Source organism: Hyperolius riggenbachi, chromosome 2 (genome assembly GCF_040937935.1).
Source record: "Hyperolius riggenbachi isolate aHypRig1 chromosome 2, aHypRig1.pri, whole genome shotgun sequence".
NCBI classification, from domain to species: Eukaryota; Metazoa; Chordata; class Amphibia; order Anura; family Hyperoliidae; genus Hyperolius; species Hyperolius riggenbachi.
In genome coordinates, this window is record NC_090647.1 from 213227262 (window position 1) to 213252026 (window position 24765).

Genomic DNA, 24765 nt, shown 5'->3' on the forward strand with positions numbered 1-24765 from the left:
CTTGCGGGTCCCCGGCCCTGGCTGATCAGGCCTGGCGCCTTGCGGGTCCCCGGCCCTGGCTGATCCGGCCTGGCGCCTTGCGGGTCCCCGGCCCTGGCTGATCAGGCCTGGCGGGTCCCCGGCCCTGGCTGATCAGGCCTGGCGGGTCCCCGGCCCTGGCTGATCAGGCCTGGCGGGTCCCCGGCCCTGGCTGATCAGGCCTGGCGGGTCCCCGGCCCTGGCTGATCAGGCCTGGCGGGTCCCCGGCCCTGGCTGATCAGGCCTGGCGGGTCCCCGGCCCTGGCTGATCGCGCCTGGCGGGTCCCCGGCCCTGGCTGATCGCGCCTGGCGGGTCCCCGGCCCTGGCTGATCGCGCCTGGCGGGTCCCCGGCCCTGGCTGATCGCGCCTGGCGGGTCCCCGGCCCTGGCTGATCGCGCCTGGCGGGTCCCCGGGCCTTGCGGGTCCCCGGCCCTGGCTGATCAGGCCTGGCGGGTCCCCGGCCCTGGCTGATCAGGCCTGGCGGGTCCCCGGCCCTGGCTGATCAGGCCTGGCGGGTCCCCGGCCCTGGCTGATCAGGCCTGGCGGGTCCCCGGCCCTGGCTGATCAGGCCTGGCGGGTCCCCGGCCCTGGCTGATCAGGCCTGGCGGGTCCCCGGCCCTGGCTGATCAGGCCTGGCGGGTCCCCGGCCCTGGCTGATCAGGCCTGGCGGGTCCCCGGCCCTGGCTGATCAGGCCTGGCGGGTCCCCGGCCCTGGCTGATCAGGCCTGGCGGGTCCCCGGCCCTGGCTGATCAGGCCTGGCGGGTCCCCGGCCCTGGCTGATCAGGCCTGGCGGGTCCCCGGCCCTGGCTGATCAGGCCTGGCGGGTCCCCGGCCCTGGCTGATCAGGCCTGGCGGGTCCCCGGCCCTGGCTGATCAGGCCTGGCGGGTCCCCGGCCCTGGCTGATCAGGCCTGGCGGGTCCCCGGCCCTGGCTGATCGCGCCTGGCGGGTCCCCGGCCCTGGCGCCTGGCGGGTCCCCGGGCCTTGCGGGTCCCCGGTCCTGGCGCCTTGCGGGTCCCCGGTCCTGGCGCCTTGCGGGTCCCCGGTCCTGGCGCCTTGCGGGTCCCCGGTCCTGGCGGATCAGGCCTGGCCCCGGTCCTGACTGATCAGGCCTGGCTTAGGCCTAGGTACACACAATACAATTTACTGTCAGATCTACGGCTTCCAACATGTCCAATCTGTTTTCCGATCGGTTTTCGGCTCACTTCTATGAAAAATCGATAGGAAATTAACTGGGCATGTTGGAAGTAATTGATCTGACAGAAAATTGCATCGTGTACCTAGCATTAGGGCTGCTGATAACTGACAGCTGACTGATCTGCTACTGTGTATCATTTCAGTCATGAATCATGCTTGAAGCAAACAAGTCATATATTTTGGCCTTCAATGAATTCTCCTGTACAGAGCCACAATTTTGCAGATTAGATATGGGTAATAACCAGCAACTTTTTAGTCCTGGTCCCTGGTCCTGGCTGATCCGGCCTGGCGCCTTGCAGGTCCCTGGTCCTGGCTGATCCGGCCTGGCGCCTTGCAGGTCCCTGGTCCTGGCTGATCCGGCCTGGCGCCTTGCAGGTCCCTGGTCCTGGCTGATCCGGCCTGGCTCCTTGCAGGTCCCTGGTCCTGGCTGATCCGGCCTGGCTCCTTGCAGGTCCTTGGTCCTGGCTGATCCGGCCTGGCTCCTTGCAGGTCCTTGGTCCTGGCTGATCCGGCCTGGCTCCTTGCAGGTCCCACGGTCCTGGCTGATCCGGCCTGGCTCCTTGCAGGTCCCACGGTCCTGGCTGATCCGGCCTGGCTCCTTGCAGGTCCCACGGTCCTGGCTGATCCGGCCTGGCTCCTTGCAGGTCCCACGGTCCTGGCTGATCCGGCCTGGCTCCTTGCAGGTCCCACGGTCCTGGCTGATCCGGCCTGGCTCCTTGCAGGTCCCACGGTCCTGGCTGATCCGGCCTGGCTCCTTGCAGGTCCCACGGTCCTGGCTGATCCGGCCTGGCTCCTTGCAGGTCCCACGGTCCTGGCTGATCCGGCCTGGCTCCTTGCAGGTCCCACGGTCCTGGCTGATCCGGCCTGGCTCCTTGCAGGTCCCACGGTCCTGGCTGATCCGGCCTGGCTCCTTGCAGGTCCCACGGTCCTGGCTGATCCGGCCTGGCTCCTTGCAGGTCCCACGGTCCTGGCTGATCCGGCCTGGCTCCTTGCAGGTCCCACGGTCCTGGCTGATCCGGCCTGGCTCCTTGCAGGTCCCACGGTCCTGGCTGATCCGGCCTGGCTCCTTGCAGGTCCCACGGTCCTGGCTGATCCGGCCTGGCTCCTTGCAGGTCCCACGGTCCTGGCTGATCCGGCCTGGCTCCTTGCAGGTCCCTGGTCCTGGCTGATCCGGCCTGGCGCCTTGCAGGTCCCCGGGCCTGGCGCCTTGCAGGGCCCTGGCTGATCGGTCCTGGCGCCTTGCAGGGCCCCGGGCCTGGCGCCTTGCAGGGCCCCGGGCCTGGCGCCTTGCCGGTCCCTGGTCCTGGCTGAACTGGACAGCTGCCACTGGATAAAATGGTGGCTTGGGCCTAAAGATTGGTGTTCTGATCCCAAGCCTGCAATGCATGTAGAAAGATGTATTTCACTGATGTGGTTACATATCCCACTCGAGTGCATCCCTGACATGCGTTGTGGCTACCAGGAACATTAGACAAAACTGTGCGAACCTGTGGCACGGGGGATAGAGAATGGAGGCCTCTATAGGCGAGATGCTATAGAGCAGCCTACTGTAAATATGTCTGCTGCACCCCCCCACCCGATGCACACAAAATTTACAAACCTTCCTTATGCTAGGTAAACACAATAGTTTTCTGACAGATTTACTGCCAGATCGACTATTTCCAACATGTCTGATCTCCCGATCGATTTTCCTTTTACTTCTATGCATCGAAAGTCAGATCGGACATGTTGGAAAATAGTCGATCTGACAGTAAATCTGTCAGAAAATTGCATCGTGTGTACCCAGCATTGGGGTTCATTTGACAAGGTTTTATTTTTTTCTCTTTCCCCCCAGTTCTGACAGATTGAATAAGAAAGCTGTTTAGATCAGATTAACTCTATGCAAAGTTTCAGTTCATCCCCTTCTAATTCCACTCTCTGTGAAATTCAACATCATTGCCTCTAAAGTACTTGCAAATTGCTGCATGCAACATTTTGGGAGTGATCCTGTAGCGATCATATAAATGCATGCAGAGCCAAATCGTTTCTGGAATCGCATGCTTGCAATTTCCAGAAAAGCGCTGTCAGTGGTCCATAGCTTTACATTTAGATATTTAGTCAAAGGCCTTCGGATGGTCCAGATCATTTTTGAGCCCACTGCTGCTGTGCAGAACACTCTTCTTGATATTCAACAGCTTGTTGAATACGCTCCTTGTGGCTGCGCTTCCTAACCTATAAAAGAGTGCTTCTGTACTGGGCATGGGTGAGTACGGCTAATGTATGCCCAGTAGAAAGCTGCGCATGATTGGCTTTGTGTGTCTTTGCTCATCTGCCATGCCCAGTATGGATGTGCTCATACACGGATGGTAAAGCAGCCATGAGAGCATATTCGACAAGCTCTTGTTAAATATGTTCAAAGGAAACCAGTATTGAAACAGTGAAGCCTCTGGACTATTCAGAGACTTCCTGCTATTGAGGTAAGTATTTTTCCTCTTCTCAGGTACAATTTAATACTTATAGTATACTGACTTTTTTGGGGATTTGGACAGGAAACCTATATAATCCCATTTCCATATCTTAAGTAGCCTTGTAATTTTTTGCGAACTAGTGATATGAGAATATAATGTTGTTCCTTATGTGTTTTTACAGTCTTACAGTACTATATAATTTTCTTTGTCTGTTAAAATGAGCCTATGTTCAACTTTTTATGAAGTGAGACTTCATGTAAACTGTGCCTGCCTTTCTTCATTTAAAGCACATCTGTGAAAGGGATATGGATTCTGACATTTTTTTCCTTTTAAAGGATACCCGACGTGACATAATGAGATAGACGTGTATGTACCAGGGCTGTGGAGTCGGGGCAATTTTGGGTGCCTGGAGTCGGAGTCGGGAAAAAATGCACCGACTCCTAATGAACTTAAACTGTAATTAAAATAGAAAATATGATAAAATATTCTATTTCTCAGATAATAGTCATCATAAATAATTTATACATACAGTAATAGCTGTGCTTAGTCCACAAAAATGAAATAAACCAATCAAAATTAGTTATTTGTGCTGCTTCAATAAAGCAGTCCCCGTATTTTTAAAGTCAGATATACACATCTGATTGTGACTGTATATATGATGTGTACACTGTACTCTCTTATACACATACACACACACTCACTCACTCACTCACTCACTCACTCACTCACTCACTCACTCACTCACTCAGTATAAAGCCTGATGTGTAGCCGTGTCACTAATAGAGATGGTCAATGAGATGGAAATAATTCTGCGTTGATTCTGATTTATGCAAATGTACACACTCTCCATGCTCATGAAATCAAATAATTTGATATGTTAAAATTTGGTTTGGTGACTACGAATTAAATGGTACTTGAGAAGGATGAAAGGTAAAGTTTTATACATACCTGAGGCTTCTTCCTGCCCCCTTCAGGCTAATCAGTCCCTCGCTGTCCACCTCCACCACCTGGATCTTCTGCTATGAATCCTGGTAATTCAGCCAGTCAGCGCAGTCCGGCCGCATGCCGCTTCCACAGCCAGGAGCGTTCTGCACCTGCGGAACAGTGCTGCGCAGGTGTAGTACGCTCCCGGCGGCGGAGTGTGTGCATGCACACTGCGCCAGACTGGCTCAAGTACCTGGACTCATAGCAGAAGTTCCAGGTGGCGGAGGAGGACAGCGAGGGACTGATTAGCCTGAAGGGTGCTGGAGGAAGCCTCAGGTATGTATAAAACCTGAATTACATCTGTCTCCGGTTTACTTTTACACAGTAGTACTATACTCTACATATGCACTCTCCACAGAGCTGCAGGGAATCCACTGAGAATGTTGTGCACATTGAACACAGAGGTGTTGTCTATTACCTATAAACCTGGTTCAGATTGTGCATGAAGAATGTGTAAGGGCTGGTGCACACCGAGCGGCTTTTTCCGCGTTTTCAGATCCGCTTGCGGCTGCGGATCTGCTTGGTCAATGTATCTCAATGGGGTGGTGCACACCAGAGCGGCAGGCGTTTTGCAGAAACGAAAAATGCCTGGGTGAGGCATTTTTTGGATTTCGGATGCGTTTCTGCCCCAATGTTAAGTATAGGAAAAACGCAAACCGCTCTGAAAAACGCCTGTTCAGAGCGGTTTTGCAGGCGTTTTTGTTACAGAAGCTGTTCAGTAACAGCTTTACTGTAACAATATATGAAATCTACTATACTGAAAACCGCAGCAGCAATCCGCAAAACGCTAGCAAAACGCCTCATAAAAATAAAAAAAAGCGTTTAAAAATCTGCTAGCGTTTTGCGGATCTGCTAGCGGGTTTTGGTGTGCACCAGCCCTAATAGAGGAAGAATCTCTTTATTCCCCTGCAGAGTACCTGCACATTACTCTTACATGTACTCAGTTACATTGCCTAGGGCCTGATAGATGTTCTTTGTTCTGGCCTGTACCTTTTACAAGTACTCTTACCAAGGACTAGTTTTAGTCTGACTAAAGGGAATAAATATGGCAGTCTCCATATCCTTCTCACTTCAGTTGTCTTTTAAAATTCCTAAGCGTTGGCAGTTAAGAGACGAATTTCATGTTACGTACTTTCAAACAAGATTGTAATATGCAAATTAGAGGAGTTTGAGTCGGTGGAATCCTAAACTAAGGAGTCGGAGTTGGTGGATTTTTGTACCGACTCCACAGCCCTGGTATGTACAGTGCCTAGCACACAAACAACTATGCTGTGTTCCTTTTTTTTTATTTCTCTGTCTGAAAGAGTTAAATATCAGGTATGTAAGTGGCTGACTCAGTCCTGACTCAGACAGGAGGTGACTACAGTGTGATCCTCACTGATAAGAAATTCCAACTACAAGTAGTCCCCGACTTACAAATGCCTGACTTATGAACGACCCGACAATATGAATGGCATGGATTCAGTGTTTCCATGAGAACAAGCCCCCCCAAAATTTTCAAATTGGACTTCAAAGAAAAAATGGCTTTTAAACTTGTATAAGCAGGCACGGGGCAGAGGTGACACAGAGGAACTTTGGAGGCACAGGGGGGCACAAAGGAGGTACAGGGAACAGAGATGGCACATTGTTCCGACTTAAAGAGACTCCGTAACAAAAATTGCATCCTGTTTTTTATCATCCTACAAGTTCCAAATGCTATTCTAATGTGTTCTGGCTTACTGCAGCACTTTGTACTATCACAGTCTCTGTAATAAATCAACTTATCTATCTCTTGTCAGACTTGTCAGCCTGTGTCTGGAAGGCTGCCAAGTTCTTCAGTGTTGTGGTTCTGCTATGAACTCCGCCTTCCAGGCCCCTCTATGCACACTGCCTGTGTGTTATTTAGATTAGAGCAGTTTCTCTCTTCTCTCTTATCTTTTACAAGCTGGAAAAATCGTCCTCTGAGCTGGCTGGGCTTTCACATACTGAAGAATTACATACAAGGGCAAAGCTGTTTGCAGGAAGAAAAGAGCAGCCTGAAACTTCAGTGCATGAGAGATGCAGGGGGAAAGAAACACACAAATGATCTCTTGAGATTCAAAAGGAAGGCTGTATACAGCCTGCTTGTGTATGGATGTATTTTCTATGTGTGGACATACTGTTCATCAACCTACTTCCTGTTTTGGTGGCCATTTTGTTTGTTTATAAACAAACTTTTTAAAACTGTTTTTAACCACTTTTAATGCGGCGGGGAGCGGCGAAATTGTGACAGAGGGGAATAGGAGATGTCCCCTAACGCACTGGTATGTTTACTTTTGTGTGATTTTAACAATACAGATTCTCTTTAAGAACAGATTCAGGTTAAGAACGAACCTACAGTCCCTATCTTGTTCGTTAACCGGGGACTACCTGTATAAGACACTTTCCTAGCAGAAAATGGCTTCTGAGAGCAAGAAAAAGATAAAAAGGGGAATTTCTTACCAGTGAGGATCACACTGTAGTCACTTTGTCTTGAGTCAGGACTGAGTCAGCCACTTACATACCTGATATTTAACTTTTTCATGCACAGAAATAAAAAAAGAACACTGTACATACACATGTCTATCTCATCATGTCGCATGTCACTACGGGTATCCTTTAAACAATGCAACTTGCCTGGTTGTCCTGCTGATCCTCTGCCTCTAATACGTTTAGGACATGTTCACAGTGATTGTCGCGTTCTGACAGCAGGAACGCAACACAATGGAATGGGATGCAACACTGCATGTTATCTATGCAATGCATCGGTTATGGTGAAGCATACAGTCAATAAAAAGTACGCTTCACTTTTGCTGTTTACATGCGCATACAGCGGTAACACTCTGCATACAGTGTGTTACCAGACTGGATCATGTTATATCACACCCGCCGCACTGTGAACATCTCATAGGTGGTGCATTGCAGTGCAGTAAGCCGCATTACAAAGTGGCCACTACACTGCATCATAATGCAGCACTGTGAATGTGGCCATAAACCCTGAACAAGCATGCAGATCAGCTGCTCTGACTGAAGTTTGATTAGATTAGCTGCATGCTTGTTTCAGGTCTTTGATTCAGACACTTCAGTCAAAGAGATCAGCAGCACTGCTGGCTTTCTTTAAAAAGAAATAAAATATGGCAGCCACCATATGCTTCTCACATCAGGTGTGTTGTAACTGTTCCAACTGCTACCACATCTGTAGGCATAGCAGTAGAGGATGGTATCGTGTTAACAATCAGTTAAAACAAAAAATGAGCTGCTAAACTTTTGAAGAGGAAAGTCTCTGAATCCCATATAACATCCCACAAGCTATTTTCTGATGTTCCAGGAGTCTGTGCACAGCAATGATGGTCTTCAGGAGGACATTGGAAGCCTCTGGAGGATCCAGGGAGCTATTATTGTTGAGGTGATCCACCACCAAATAACTTAGTAGGGAACGGTTCTCCCATCACAGCACAGTATACAACTTGGAGAGTTTTAATTGGCTGAGTAGTGTGGGTGTAGTTATTACTACATCCTATCTGAAACCTAAAATTTCTGCTGGGGCCTGTCATTTGAGAACTTATGAAACCGCAACCAATCATGTTCAGTGTTCTCCCCAGAATTTTTTTCCAGCTGGGTGGCATGCAAAAGTATAGGAAAATGAGGAGGCAAGCCGATAACAGCCGGGTGCTCACTAAAATTAGCTGGGTGGAGCGCCCGGCTAAAAGACCCTGGGGAGAACACTGACGTTACTGGAATTTCCTATGAGTTTTCCCTTTGGGTCACCTGAACCATACTAGCCCTGGATCAAGAGGCTTCCCTTCTCCTATGCAAGTGTAATAAATATATATTTTTACTTACCTGGGGCTTCTTCCATCCCCTAAAAGTCACGTCTGTCCCTTGTTGCATTGTTTGTTTGTCTTATCCCGCCTGCAGCCTCTGAAGATTGCCAACCCCCTGGATGGGTCGGCGTCTTCTGCAAAATGCACCCAAACGCTCCTGGTGGCACATGTGGAGCTGGCCTAAGCCCGGACATGTGCAGTAGAGGCTGACCCATCCGGGGGTTGGCAATCTTCAGAGGCTGGAGATGGGAGAAGGTCAGAGCTGCAACGAGGGATAAATGTGACTTGTAGGGACTGGGAGAAACCTCTGGTAAGTTAAATAGTTTTTGTGTTTTATAATCACTTCGTGTGTTCTTTTAAGTTGATCAGACATGATGGAATATTTAGGTTGAGCGTGGCAGGACCGGTGATTGGGCCATAGTGTTGTATTGCATTTAAGTGCAAAGTTGTGCTTTGATCTATTTTCAGTAGATGTCCTGCTGATATGTATTGAGTTCAAAAACTGGTGCACAGGCCCTTTTGATAAGCATAAATCACCTCAAGAATATTCCTGAGGGAAGGCAGGTTGAAATGCATAAAAAGTTCACAATTACAACTGCCACTCCACGATCTATATGCAAAAATTCAGTTTATTGGTAGAAAAAGAGACATGACCCCCCATCCCACTAAAAACATGACACCCCCCCCCCCCCCCCTAAAAAAAAAAAAAAAAAAAAAAAAAAAAAAAGTGGGCATCAACACCAAGGAGTACTCCTGGATACACACACGCCACCAATTCACCTCATACACACACAGACTGCTCTAAAGCGCTAATTTGCATCTTCTCATGGGACTAGCAGTCTAAGAATATTCAAGCTCTCCACAGAGGGATTTCCGTGACTGTAGTTTTAAAGTCTCTGTAATTGCAATACTTCTGCACTTTCCTGTGACCAGTGGCTGCCGAGTGGAAATCGTATGACAGAAATGTCAGCAACAGCAATTATGCACATATTCTTTAGGTGCTCCACATACTTTACCGCCCTGGGATCGGTTTCCTGATGTTGTCAGGCTCTCACGGCGATCTCCACGGCGTCCTGCGGGTGGCAGGTACCTGCTGTGTGATCTGGCTCGCTCACTGCCTCCCGGTTCACCATGTGCGTGTTTGGCGTGTGTCTCGCCTCTGCTCCAGGTTTTTCCTCCAGCCCATGATCTCCAAGCCTCGCCCACATACGTTACGCACACTGTCACGTGGGCTTCCTCAGTGTGATGCTGTGGTGGTGGCTTGTTGGGACGGGTTTCCTCCCTTTCTCATTGAGTCAGTATGCTGTGTGTGGAAGGAATTGATTATTCTGATCAGAATCCAATTGGAGAGGCATTCATTGGTTTGTTGCATCTGAAGGAGCAAGCTTTTATTATAATAAAGCTTCAGTCTCTACATCCTTTGTACTGAACAACATCTTAGAAAACACCGCTTATAAACTTTGGAACATCCAAGAGCGGCCCATGTTTTTTTTTTTTTTTTTCTTTGCTTCCTGTTTTTGCTAATCTAACCACTAAAGCTGCAGGCACTTGACTCTCACATCTGCGGCTGCTGTAACCGCAGAGACGTAAGTCACATCCCTGCACTAAGCTGGATGCTGCGCACACTCAGGTGCGCTCCTGTCGGACCCCGAAGCAGGAGGAATTGGTGGAAGGGGACAAACCTCCCCTGAACCAATCTGTACTTGTCAGTGAGAATGATTGCCGTTTATAGTAATAATGATCATTCTCTGTAAATGAATGCTCTAAGTACATTACTTTCTGTGATGACAATGTGCACGTAACCCCCCCCCCCCCTACTTCTGCAAGAGGGAGAAGACTGAGGGCGGCGACGTGGGAGCGATCCGTTTGCGTGGGGCTGGAGGAAGCCCCAGCTATGTAAACAACTTTTGGTTTATTTAATCTCTGGTTTCCTTTGAGCAATGTTTGGCATGCGGCAATCGCGACTGTCATGGTGGAGCACTGAGTGACTGATCGTTCAGATAACCATTGCCCACCGTGATAATTTAAGTTACCACAGTAGTGAAGATTGATCAGGGCACGATCGCTGGTTGTTCGCTGTACCCCGATCCATTATATCTTATACTAGGATGTTGACTGTTACAGCCAGTAACAGTACTCATTCATAAAAACAAGTAATTGTTATGTAAGTAGTATGGCTTAGTTAAAAAGCATGTGCAATTTCCCACAAAATGAAAGCGCATGTATTGCTTTTCAGTGGCGACACGTATGTTCATTCATTTTCTAGCTGTGATTTGCGCGCAACACATCTAACAAAAACTGATTTCCTGCCGAACAAAATGGCAATGTGCATATGATTCCGATGGACTGGTAACAGGTGCCGGCAGTCCCTGGTGGACTTAGCATATGCAAAACGCACAAAGGATACTAAAGTGTCCACTGGAAAATGCTGGTGTTTTCCACAGACACAAGTGTGGCCTCCCCCTAAACGGTGTGTTTCTCTAACAGCAGATCTGTGTTTTGAGGTAACAGGAGCTGCTGTGAGGGGTCACGGAAATATGGGCACAGTGCACGCTGATAAATTTGGACGCTGCCATAGGCTCCCATGTAATGTCGCTAATATTGGCTATAATAGTTAATTTGGGTGCCAAAGTCAATAGCAGGTGATGGGGCTGCCCACTGTAAAAACTGTGGCTATAAATATAAAAATAGCGGGTGCCACAGCACCCACTATTTATAGCCAGAGTTTCTATAGTGGGCAGTCTGTGGCTGTTAATTTATTGGGCAACTCTGGCAAATTTTATTAGCACTGTTAGTGACTGTTTACAAGGGCACCTATGGGGGTACCCATTAGTGTTAGGTATAGATTGGGCAGGATTAGTGTTAGTCTGTGTAGGGTGGTTGGTGTTAGGCATAGATGGTGGAGAGTTAGTGTTAGGCGTAAATAGGGAGTATCTGTAATGGCGCCGCAAAGACAAATGAGCGCACAAATAATGGTAATAGGCACAAAATAACGGTACTAGAATATCAGTAATTTTACCAATATTCTATTAGGCACATAGTACATCCAGTTGGTACAGATGCGCGACCTCATTTTAAAGGGAACCTTAAGTTGAGGGCTATGGATGCTTCCTTTTAAACAATACCTGTTTCCTTGCAGTTCTGCTGATCTCTTTGGCTGCAATAGTGGCTGAATCACACACCTGAAACAAGCATGCAGCTAATCCAGTCTGACTTCAGTCAGAGCACCTGATCTGCATGTTTGTTGAGAGGCTGTGGCTAAAAGTATTAGGGCCCGTTTCCACTTGTGCAGTGCGAATCGCTGCGGTAAAAATTCGCATGCGGATGCGAATTTCGCATGCGGGTGTATGCGAATTTTCATGCGAATTTGCATGAAAATTCGCATGAATGACGCTGTATGCGAATTTAACCATGGTAGTGCCGGTGTGCATTTCCATTGATTTCTATGCGAATTTGCATGAAAATTTGCATACCAAAGCCGCAGGCAATTTCCCTATTAAATACATTAGCTGCGATTCGCATGCATTCCACACGCAGGCGAATTCTGAGGGCTCTGCCGTGCAGAACAATTCTGAACAGAAAAACGCTCAGGAAAACTGACAAGTGGAAACGGGCCCATCCACTTGTATTGGCTGTGCGAGCATGCAGGAAACGCATGCAGATTCGCGATAGTGGAAACGGGCCCTTAGAGACTCAGGATCAGCAGGAGAGTCAGGCAACTGGTGGTATTTTTAAAAGGAAAAATCCATATCCTTCTCATTTTAGGTTCCCTTTTAATCATAAAAAGTTGTAGAATACATTTTGATGTGTCTTAAGGCAGCCATACACTGGTCGATTGCCATCAGGTCGACCAACAGATGCCTCTCTGATCTAAACTGATCTTAGGCCCGGTTCACATTAGCGGTCGCCGTCCGGAATCGCCGTGCCGGGGCCGGACCGCATGCGGAACGGCCTAGCAATGAAAGTCTATGCGTCCGTTTCGTCCGGACCGGATCCGGACTCCGGCATAAGATCCAACATGCGCTATTTTTTGGTCCGGCTCCTCCGGCAGACGTATCCGGAGCGGAGCCTGACTGTTGCATCCGGCCAATACAAACCAATGAGAAACGGAGAGGGCACAACACACTGGCTATAAAAACCGGACGTTCTACCCCACTTCCTATGCTTTTTCTATGGTATAGTGGCCATTTTGGATGGGGACCACATGGGCCCAGCGTTCATAGAGTGGAGCAGCAGCGATTTCATGCTGGGGCTCTTTGGCAGCAACATGTCTGATAACAATGACAATAACCATGACCCCAGAGCTTCTGCTGACCTCCCAGACCCCAGGTATTTATACAGGTTGTTATCTCTTTAAGAAACCGGATCCGGACCGCAACCGTGTTCATACCGCACGGAAAACGAATGCAAACGGACCGGATCCGGATAGGAACCGTACGGATCCGATGCGGTCCGGACATCCGTTCCGGTTTTTACAAAACCGCAAGTGTGAACGGGGCCTTAGAGGGATCTATTTGCTGCCATACACTGCACACAGATTTTAATCTTTCAGCATGAAATGGATTCAAAATCTGCTAACCGACCGCTGACAGCCGATCGGCGGACTTGACTGTTGGGCCTAAAGGACCGCTGTCAGCCGGTCGGCTGACCTGCGTCGAAGTGTACTTGTGTGGTGTGAGGCGGCAGATCGCGTCACTAGTGACGCGATCTGCCACCGGCATTCGACTCCGCCCACCTCACGCCATAACGCGCCGGCCAATTAGCAGCGCCAGTTTCAAAATTACGATCTGGCCAATAGAAAGTGTATAATACACTTTGTTTATGTAACAAAGTGTATTATACATGCTGCCTCCTCCTCTGATGGTCACTTCGTCGTGCGATCATCAGAGGACGGCAGCCCTGTATGTAAGCATAAAAACACACACTTTTGCCCACCCGATCGCCCACCCCAGCCTTCAGAACCTCCCCCCCTGACCACCCCAGCACACCACTGTTTGCACCCAAGCACCCCCCTAAAAACCCATCAATCACTCCCTGTCACTATCTGTCAACGCTATTCCCTAGATTAGGTCCCTAACTGCCCCCTAGGGTCCCCTGATCACCCCCCTACCCTCAGATCTCCCCCAGACCCCCCGCAGACCACCCCCCTGTATACTGTATACATATGTATACATCTGCCTTACCCACTGATCACCTGTCTATCACCCCTTGTCACCACCACCCATCAGAGCAGACCCTTAACTGTCCCTTGGGGGCACCTGATCACCCGCCCAGACCCTCAGATTACCCTCACAACCCCCCCCCCCCCCCCTTGGTACTATATAGTATCTGTAAGTGATCATTACTGATCGCAGTCAGATCTATATTAGTCACTAGGATTCACTAAAAAAACGCAGGGTTTTCCTGATCAGGCCTGATTGGTCGCCTGCACTTGCGTTCAGCCCGCCCCTCTGCAGTGACAGAATTTTTTTTTCTGATCACTGCAAAAAACACTGTACAATAGCTGTTGCACTGTAAAGATCAGTTTTTAGTTTTTTTTTTTTTTTTTAATCAACTGTGTCCACAGCTTTCTGCTCCTCAAGTACTCCCTTTTGCTAGGTAGGTGCTCTTTTTTCTGGGTAGTCTGAGGAATACCCCCTAAATTTAGCAGTCCACCATGGCAAGAAAGGGGCATTCCGATGTGTTCAGGTACATGGCCCAGTCAGATGAGGACAATTGGGACGACTCATTCGACGAATCTTCTGGGTCAGAGTTTGAACCTGTAGAGGACAGTGGCTCACTGACCAATAGTGATGACGAGGTTGAGGTCCCGGCTAGAGCCAGGCGTACCACACTCCATGTCGTTGGACCGCAGGTGGTGCAGGATCAGCCTCAAGGGCAGCAGAGTGGTGCTAGTGCTGGTCTGAGATTTCATGGTGGGGCAGGCACCAGCAGCACAGCATCTCCTGGACTTAGCACCAGTGCTTCCTTATACCCTGGTGAAGTGGCGAGCACCAGCATGGAAGTTGAAACTGGTTCGGTGGCACGTGCAGTAAGATCCTGGTCGCAGCCACCAAGAAGACTACCCCTAGTTTACCAGAGGTGCTGGCAAATCCTGATTGGCATTCCCCTGATTCCGCCACACCCGTACTGCCCCCTTTCACCGCCCAGTCTGGAGTCCAGGTGGAGACAGATAATCTAGGATCGGCGCTAGACTTTTTTTTTTTTTCAATCTGTTCATCACCCAGGATCTCTTAGACTTAGTCGTGGCAGAGACCAACCATAAGGCTACATAACCGCCAATCCGAATAACTTTCTTGCCCAGCCTTTTTGGTGGAAACCAGTCCAAGTTTCCGAAATTAATTTTTTTGGGGGCCTTTTCCTTCACTTGAGACTAGTCAAATGGATTGTTTTGCGGTCTTATTGGTCTACGGACCTAGCATATCACGTTCCCTTGTACTCTGATGCCATGTCCAGGACACGATTTGAGAACATCCTGCGCTTCCTGCACTTCAATAACGAAACCTGTCATCGAAGTGACCACCCTGCTTATGACCGGCTCCACAAAATTCGGCCCCTCATAGACCACCTGTCATACAGATTTGCAGATGCTTATACCCCTGAACAGGACATCTGCGTAGACGAGTCCCTCATACGTTTTACCGGGCGCCTTCGCATCAAACATTACATCCCAAGCAAGGGCTGTGCTACACATACAAATCATAATATCATCACTTTTTTTCGCTTCAGTGTCTCTTTAATAGATATTTTATTGATAAGATGTGAAAATATTATCCAAGAGAAAACTTAGGAGAAAGGCCCAGTGCACACCAAGTGGATCCGCTGGCCGCAACCGCCTGTAAATCCACTTGGCTATTGTATTTCAATGGGCTGGTGCACACCGGCGGTTTGAGGTTTTTAGCAAACTGCAAACGTGCCTCCTGCTGCACGTTTGCGGTGTGCTAAAAACCTCAAACCGCTGGTGTGCACCAGCCCATTGAAATACAATAGCCAAGCAGATATACAGGCGGATGCGGCCGGCGGATCGCATCCAAATCCGCTTGGCATGCACTGGGCCTAATCTCTGCAATCCGCACCAAATACCGCTAACGTTTTGTGGATCTGCTAGCGTTTTTGGTGTGCGCTGGGCCAAAAAGTGAATTGGATTGGGCCCATAGGCTGGTAGTTCCATTCTTTCAGGTGAGCACACTGATTTTTGAGGGTCCTTGCATGTATCTTAGAGGAACTGCAGTGAAAATAATGTAATAAAAAAAGTGCTTCATTTTTACAATAATTATGTATAAATGATTGTCAGTGTTTGCCCATTAGAATATAAATCAGGGATTTAAAATATTTTACGACATTTATCACATGGTGACATTTTTACTGCTGGTAAGTGATGTAGCGGCTGTTTTGGCAGTTGGAAACCGCTGTAAACAGCTATTTCCCACAATGCAACAGGGTTCACAGACAGGAAACTGCCAAGAGTACATACTCAGAATTTCTTTGTGGGAGGGGTTTCACCACAATATCAGCCATATAGTGCCCCCTGATGGTCTGTTTGTGAAAAGGAATAGATTTCTCATGTAAAAGGCGGTATCAGCTACTGATTGGGATAAAGTTCAATTCTTGGTTGGAGTTTCTCTAAGTCAGAGGCTGCAATTTTTTTTTCCCTCTTTGGTGGCGGATTGTTTACCACATGTGACTATGCACGAGTCAGAGGCTGCAATGATTTTTTTTTTTTTTTTTTGACATATTCGTGTTGTCCCCATACCACCCACTTCCCCCCCCCCCCCCCCCCCTCTTTCTCCTTGGTGGCGGTTTGTTTACCACATGTGACTATGCACATGTGTCTTGAGTGATCGTGTATATAATACAGGGCTGTGGAGTCGGTACAAAAATCCTCCGACTCCGGGTAACAAAATGACTTCGACTCCTTAGTCGAATACTTACCAGGGCTGTGGATTTTGTACAAAAATCATCCGACTCAGACTCCCCGACTCCTCAGTTTATGAAATCTCCGACTCCGGGTACCCAAAATTGCTCTGACTCCAACTCCGACTCCACAGCCCTGATATATTGTAATTTTTTTCCTAGATGCTCTGCTTATGGCACTTGGCTGTCATGAAACCTTGGAACATGGATTGTTAGAAGCAATAAAGATTATGTGAATTTGAGTGCTGGTCTATACCTACCTCGTTTGCTTACTGGTTGCATCCTCCAGAGTAGATCTCTGCTGTACCATATCTTTTCTGGAGTTAAAGATCACAGCAATTCACTGCCACCTCGCTGAAGTGACCTTGGCTGAACAGTTGCTGGTCCTCTGACATAGGCTCAAGATGCAGAGCATTGTGAATGCAGGACTGCTGCAGAGCAGGAATTACTTCTTCTGGCTGAGTTTAATGTTAATAAAGCCTAGCCAGCTGCTTAGAGATCCCTGACTCTTCCAGCTTACTTTTCTTGAAAATATCTTTAATTTCATCAGTGTCTAGTTCTGGGTCGGACCACTGTCTCTTGCCGTTCCTTCAGTTGACAATGCAGTATAGGCAGTAACTGGATATTTTCTTCAAGTCCATTGTACATCCTGTAGCTCAATTTAAGTACCAAAAGAGAAAAAAAAAATTCAGGATTGTAACTTTTTTTTTTGTGGGTGTGGCCTTGTCTGTTTGGACCAAAACCGTACTGGTGTGACCCATCATGTTCTGTTAATTGGGCTGCCACAAAGTCTGGACAGTATTATTTAGCTTCACAAGTGTTGAAATGGTACGACCCAATTATGGTGCTGAAGTATGTTTTTTTTTTAACAGCAGCCAAAGCAGTCAGTTTGTCAGGGCCTCATAAAAACTAGTCTTTTACTGGATCATTTTGTATATTGCTCTTAAAGGGAACATTAACGCAATAAAAGTTTCACTTACCTGGGGCTTCTACCAGCTCCCTGCCGCCATCCTGTGCCATTGATGTCACTCCCGGATCCTCTGGTCCCCTGCCGCCAGCTAGTTCCGTTTTTGCCGACTCAGTCGGTGGGCCGCCATGCATATCATTGCACGAAACTAGCTTGCAGAGGGAGTGACGTTGAGGGCACAGGATGGCTGCAGGGGGCTGGTACAAGCCCCAGGTAAGTGAAATTCCTTTTTTTCTGAGACTTTTTTTTTTTTTTTTTTTTTTTTTTTTTTTTAAATCTGTTTGCAATCTGCTCTTTGTGGGGGATTTGTTTCCTGTGGTAGTGTTATGTATTAGAGCACATTTTAGGTAGAGAGTGCAATTCTCTAATTTTAATTTCAGATGGGGTTTTCGGGTGAAGGTTCTGTACAGTTATACTTTGTGGCAAGCAGTTGGAGTAACTATGCGCCTTATGCACAAAAGTCCAGTCATTTTGCTGTGCAGGCAGCACTTGTTACTCTTATTAGCACTATGCGCATTACTTTAGTAACTAGCGTGGCACTAGTAAAATTACCGTTAGGACTGGTAAAATTGCTGTGCAGTGCAAAATTACAGACCTTTTGTGCATCAGGCCCTATATGTCGAATGGCAGAGTCTAGTTAAAAACTTAGCAGGCTTCCTTTTATTGAGTGACCATTTTGTCTCACTACCTGTACATTTTTGACATGTTTATAAAAATTTTGTTTTAACAGAGTATTCCGCTTGGTTGCCGTCTCTACTTGCTAGAATCTGTCCATTCATTTTGAGTACCTGGTATCATGGCAAAAGATGTAAGTTGAAAATGTAAATGTTAATTTGCAATGCGGCACAAATAAGATTGAGTTGGTTAGGTGAATAAATATTAACCCAATCTGTACTGAGAGGTTTAATTTTTGTTTTTTCAGCAGCATGTGGTCACGTTAAGATGTGATGCTGGGTACACACTATGAGATTTTCTGGTCAATTTACTGTCAGATCATTTCCAACATGTTCGATTTGCTTTCCGATCGATTTCCTATTAAAGTGCACGGAAATCGGTCGGAAAATGCTCGGAAATCAATCGAAAAGCAAATCGGACATGTTGGAAATAATCGATCTGACAGTAAATTGACCAAAAAATCTGTGTGTACCCAGCATGAAGAATACAATACTTTTTTTTTTTTTTTCTTCATATTTAACGCTAATGGTGCAAACACAAATCCAATTTTGATTGTCCAATCACTGGCTAATTTTACAACCTCCATGTAGCTAGGGAGCCAACAGATTTCAAATACAATGAACAGATTTGTGTAGGTAAGCTCTCAAACGTGGAAGTGGTAAAATTGGCCAATCGTGGCCAATTAAAATTGATGCGTTTTCCAGGCTTAAAGGGAATCTAAACTGAGGATATGAATTTTTCCTTTTAAAATACCAGTTGCCTGACTCTCTCTCTTGCTGATCCTTTGGCTTCAATTCATCAAAGGGTGTTCGATAACAAAACCCCAGTCCTTAAAATACCGCATTCGGTATTTTACACTTCCTGTGCTAATTCATCAATATTTTCCCATGTGTGGTAGAGGTTCGTTAAGTTACCAAACTACTAGGCTTCAATTCATCAAAGGCTGTTCGATAACAGCAGAGTGGTGCAGAGCAGCTTGGAATGTCCATGTGTTGTTACAAGCTGATAACAATAGAAGGCATCCAGACATCCCTTTAGATGTAAAGGTGTTATAGTTACTGTTATTTATACTGCCTCTGCTGCTCTGAATCTGTCGATCAGTCTTTCTTAACATTTTATTTATTTGCCACAACGTAGATGAACTTCCTGGAGACATTACAAATGCCATGCTTGGTGATTTCACCACCAGCATCTTTGCATTATCAAACAGGGCCTGAAAGGGTTACACCACCGAAGGGAATCTGGGGATATATTTTGACCCGTTCTCTCTGCTCACTGCTTGGGGGGTCTGAAAGCTTGTGTGGAGAAGCCTGTGTGACCTATCAGAGGCACTTGCAGGAGAACAGGGGCTGTTTCTATTGGCTGCCTGCTCCTGCTAATCATGAAAACATTCACACAGAAGGCTTTTGAAGCCTGTAACGACAGGGGAGAGCTTGAGATAAACACCGAATGTGTTATCGAATGTGGGAACCTTGATGAATTAACATTTGTTGAGCACATGTCGGTAATTTATCTCATTGCTGTGTCATTTCAGCTTCTCATTCGGTAACAGCTTTGATGAATTAACATTTTCTAAAGTGCTTCGTTAAGTCAGCTGTTTTCAGCATTACCGAATGCGGTAATGCTTGATGAATTGAAGCCTTTGTCTCTAATACTTTTAGCCACAGCCCCTCAACAAGCATGCAGATCAGGTGCTCTGACTGAAGTCAGACTGGATTAGCTCCATGCTTGTTTTAGGTGTGTGATCTTGCAACTACTGCAGCCAAAAAGACCAGCAGGACTGCCAGGCAACTGGTATTGTGTAAAACCAAACATTCCTATCTCTCTGTTAAGGTTCCCTTTAAAGGAAACCTGACGTGAAAGCGGTGTGGAGGCTGCCGTATGTATTTCCTTTTAAGCAATACCAGTTGCCTGGCTATCTTGCTGATCCTCTAATACTTTTAGCCATATACCTTGAACAAGCATGCAGCATATCAGGTGTTTCTGACACTTGTCAAATCTGACAAGTTTAGCTGCATGCTTGTTTCTGGTGTAAGTCAGACATTTAGGCAGCCCTGCTGATCTATTTGGCTTCAGGATAACGGGTATTGTTTAAAAAGAAATTAATATGGCTGCCTCCATATGCTTCTCATTTCAGGTTCCTTTTGTGTGTTTTGTAGTGGTTAAAATAAAATGTAATGGCTGCATCCAAATAGGCTTCCTAGTACTATCCTCTGCCCTCCCTCAAAAAAAATTTTCAGGGGGCCCCAGCTTTTTTTTTTTTTGCTTTGTCCACTGTGCCAAATATGTGTGATACTGTGGGACTTTCAGGCTTCAGCCCACATCAACAGTAATAGCTGTGCTTAGTCCACAAAAATGAAATAAACCAATCAAAAAAATAGTTGTGCTGCTTAAATAAAACAGTCCCCATATTTTTAAAGTCAGATATACATATCTGATTGTGACTATATATGTGATGTGTACACAGCAATCTCTTATATATACTAAATAACATCTATGCTGTAAGAATAAAGCCTGATGTGTAGCTGTGTCACTAATAGAGATGGTCAATGAGATGGAAATAATTCTGCGCTGATTCTGGTTTATGCAAATGTATGCACTCCCTTTGCTCATGAAATCAAATAATTTGATATGTTAAAATTTGGTTTGGTGACTACAAATTAAAGGGTACCTGAGACGGAAGAAAAAAAGTTTTATACATACCTGGGACTTCCTCCAGCCTCCTTCAGGCTAATCAGTCCTCCGCCACCTGGATCTTCTGCTATGAGTCCCAGTAAGGCCCAGTGCACACCAAAACCGCTAGCAGATCCGCAATACGCTAGCGGTTTTGGGAGCTGATTTCAGAGCCATTCTAGGTATGTTTAGAGAGGTTTTCTAAACATACCTAGCGGTTTTGCGTGCGTTTTTGTGTAGCAGATTACACATATTGTTACAGTAAAAGCTGTTACTGAACAGCTACTGTAACAAAAATGCCTGGCAAACCGCTCTGAACTAGCGTTTTTCAGAGCGGTTTGCGTTTTTCCTATACTTTACATTGAGGACGAAACTCTTCCGAGAACCGCAAACGCGCAGCAGGAGGCGCGTTTGCGGCTTGGCAAAAACCGCAAACCGCCGGTGTGCACCATCCCATTGCAATACATTAGACAAGCGTTTTTAGAGGCGGATGCGGCCGACGAAACACTCCAAAAACCGCTCGGTGTGCACTGGGCCTAATTCAACCAGTTAGCGCAATCCAGCCGTGTGCCACTCCCCACAGCCAGGAGCATTCTGCACCTGCGCAATAGTGCTGCGCAGTTGTAGTACGTTCCTGACGGCGGAGTGTGTGCATGCACACTACACCTGACTGGCTCAAGTACCTGGACCCATAGCGGAAGATCCAGGGGGCAGAGGAGGACAGCGAGGGATTGATTAGCCTGAAGGGGGCTGAAGGAAGCCCCAGGTAAGTATAAAACTTTCATCTATCTCAGGTTTACTTTGTTACACAGTATTACTGATTTCTAGATATGCACTCCCCACAGAGCTGCAGGGAATCCACTGAGAATGTTGTGCACATTGAACACAGAGGTGTTGTCTATCACCCATAATCCTGGTTCAGATTGTACATGAAGAATGTGTAATAGAGGAAGAATCCCCTCATTCTCCTGCAGAGTACCTGCACATCACTTTTACATGTATCAACAGTTACATTGCCTAGGGCCTGATGGATGTTCTTTGTTCCGGTCTGTACCTTCTACAAATACTCTTACCAAGGACTACAGTGTTCTCCCCAGAATCTTTTTTTTTCCAGCCGGGTGGCATTAAAAAGTAGCCGGGTGGGGCGAGATGAGAGAATGCAGGGCAGGTGCTTCTGTGAGCAACTCTGCTTACAGCATAGGAGGAGGTGAGCCAATGACAGCAGACTGCTCACCAAAACTAGCCGGGTGGAGCACCCGCCTAAAAGAGCCTGGGGAGAACACTGGACTAGTTTTAGTCTATGACTAAAAGTATTAGAAGCAGAAGATCCACCGGATATCCAGGTAACTGGTATTGTTTAAAAGGGAATAAATATGGAAGCCTCTATAGCCCTCTTACTTCAGTTGTCTTTTTAAAATTCCTAAGCGTTGGCAGTTAAGAGATGCATTTCATGTTACGTACTTTCAATCAACAAGATTGTAATATGCAAATTAGAGGAGGAGGGGTCGGTGGAATCCTACCCTGAGGAGTCTGTGGATTTTTGTACCGACTCCACAGCCCTGCATCTTGAGCACCAATGAGGAGGTTAGGAGAAATACATACTGGGGCCTTATGCAATTCACTTTTTGTCCTGAGTTTTCTCCTAGGAGATAATTTTTCATCTTAAAATATTTTTAATATTTAAAATAACTTTTCATTCCTTTGCAATTGAAAAAGCACCAAGAATTAGGTTAAAAGGTGGTATGAACACTTTTGTAAGGACAATTTTAACTATTTACTTTTAAACAATACCAGTTGCCTGGCAGCCCCGCTGGTCTATTTTGCTGCAGCAGTGTCTGAATCACACCAGAAACAAGCATTCACATAATCTTGGTAGATCTGACCATGCCGGAAACTCCTCTAATCTACTACATGCTTGTTCAGGGGCTGTGGCTAAAAGTATTAGAGGCAGAGGATCAGCAGGATAGCTAGGCAACTGGTATTGTTAAAAAGAAAATAAATATGGCAGCCTCCCTATCTCTATCTATATCCTCCATATCCCTCTCGTTACAATTGTCCTTTTAAGCACTTTATTGCTTGCTGGTGGCATTTTATTGATATCATGTAGGAGAAAACTCGGGAGAAAATAATTGCATGTGGGCCCTGGTGTCTGTTGGTTACCCTCCCTCTCCCATAGTGTTTTTTGTTTATTTTTTTTTTCTTCTGGTCTAGTGGATGCCTAACCTCCCACATACATAGTACCTACTGTCTTGCGGCCTTCCTCTCTCCTCTTTGTCTTCTTTTTACATTTGGCCTCTAGTGTTTGTTCTTGCTCTCTAGTTCAGTGAGTTCAGTAGCTAGAGACTGTGGATGAAGAAATGGAGTCACGACACAGCATGTCCCACCACAGATCAGGGGAGATGCTCTTCCACCCACCTCTGCTGCCTGTACTCTGCAATTAGGCAACGCAGGGAAGGACATCTAATTAGACACCAGGGAAATGCTAAAGGAGAGGAATAGGAAACCACTGGGCTCCGGGTATGGTGTAGGGGGACCACTAGGCACACTGTATTGGGAGGGGGAATTAGATGCCAGGTATGACCTTAGTATACACTGGGATTTTGCTCTGGGATTTGTTTTAGCACCAAAAAAAAAATCTGTTTATATGCCTGTGATATCTGTTCTTGCCAAAAATGGCCACTGAGTGGCACCATTCCTCTTACATTTTGATCTTAGCAATGTACTATAAAAATGAAGAGAATAGTGTCATCTGTAGTTTTTTTGTTTAAAATACAGCCTGGTTTGGCAGGTCTTTTCGTAGACCTTACATCTCAGAAATTTATACAAATATCTGATGTATTACTTGTGCAAATTGAGGTCAGATCAATGAGTTTTTTTTTTCTTCCCAGGCAATTCTAAATATATCAACTTGCTGGTTATGCCTTGGGTTATATGAACTTGTCCTAATATTTTTTTGTAGCTTTTTTTTTTATTTAATTTTTTTTAAAGTTTGTTGTATATTTTTTTTAATTTTTTTTTTATTCCAGGCTGGATTAATTGAAGCGAATGGAGAGCTTAAAGTATTTGTAGATCAAAATCTGAGTCCAGGCAAAGGTAAATTTAAAAATCTTCCATATCTTAGGTTTGGTTTCCTTTTTGTAAAAGTGCATTGTTTCTCTGACTGAATATAGTTTGGTAATATTCATTGCATTGCTTAGTGTGTTTGCATTGCATTGCTTAGCTTAATAAACACATTTATGAGATGTATTCAGCAAAGAGTCCTTGGACTAGACTCCCTAACACTGCTACTGCTTACTGAGCACGCCCTAGTGGCTGCAACTCAAGTGCTTTGAGTCCGCCAGGAGAAACGTGCAATATAATTTTTTGTATTTGTCTTGTCTTAATTGAAAAATTATATAACTTTATTGACTTCTTTAAAAACAAAACAAAAAAAAAACCTCATATATATATAACCATCTGAATAAAAAGACTTAACCCTTTCCACTCGTAAGTACTAATTCCTCTTTGCACTCGTATGTCCCGCAGAGAGGGACATAACTATGGCAGCAGTTTGAAGGCACATTTATCCCCCAACAATGTCCGATCGCTCTCCCCTGGTCTTCCCCGGCATGTAGAATACATGCCCACACAGGAAATACACTGCCGGCTAAAAACCGGAAGTCCTGGACCGGCGATACAGGAAGTGTAAGGATGCATTGCAAAATGCATAGGGAAGCAAAGGCATTCTCTCCAGCAGGGAAAAAAACAAATTTCAACGGCTGATGTGGCAAATCTGTTTGAAGAGGACAGCAGAACAGGATCATATGTAAAGGACTCATGTGATGACCGTGAAGTCACTGATAATGCAGGTTAAAGTGACTAGTTAAACATTATAAACATTATAATGTGTTCTTTAAAAAAAACAACATACTTTGTTAATATATTAACCACTTCAGCCTAGAGGGTTGAGATTTTTTTTTACATCTGAGCAACTTTCACCTCCCACTTGCCAATAACTTTAGCACTACTCCTCACAATGAATTGATCTATATCTTGTTTTTTCCGCCACCAATTAGGCTTTCTGTGGGT

At 46.4% G+C, this 24765-nt stretch overlaps 1 protein-coding gene across 2 annotated transcripts in view; it reads left to right on the forward strand.

Moving 5' to 3' along the window:
- Positions 1-24765, forward strand: part of TFDP1 (transcription factor Dp-1) — a 116235-nt gene that overhangs the window by 11954 nt on the left and 79516 nt on the right. For both annotated transcript variants that reach the window (XM_068268103.1, XM_068268102.1), the window contains exons 2-3: positions 18080-18157; positions 23724-23790. In XM_068268103.1, the coding sequence (XP_068124204.1) occupies positions 18146-18157; positions 23724-23790 (79 nt within the window). In that variant the 5' untranslated portion in view covers positions 18080-18145. The remainder of the gene's footprint in view (positions 1-18079; positions 18158-23723; positions 23791-24765) is intronic.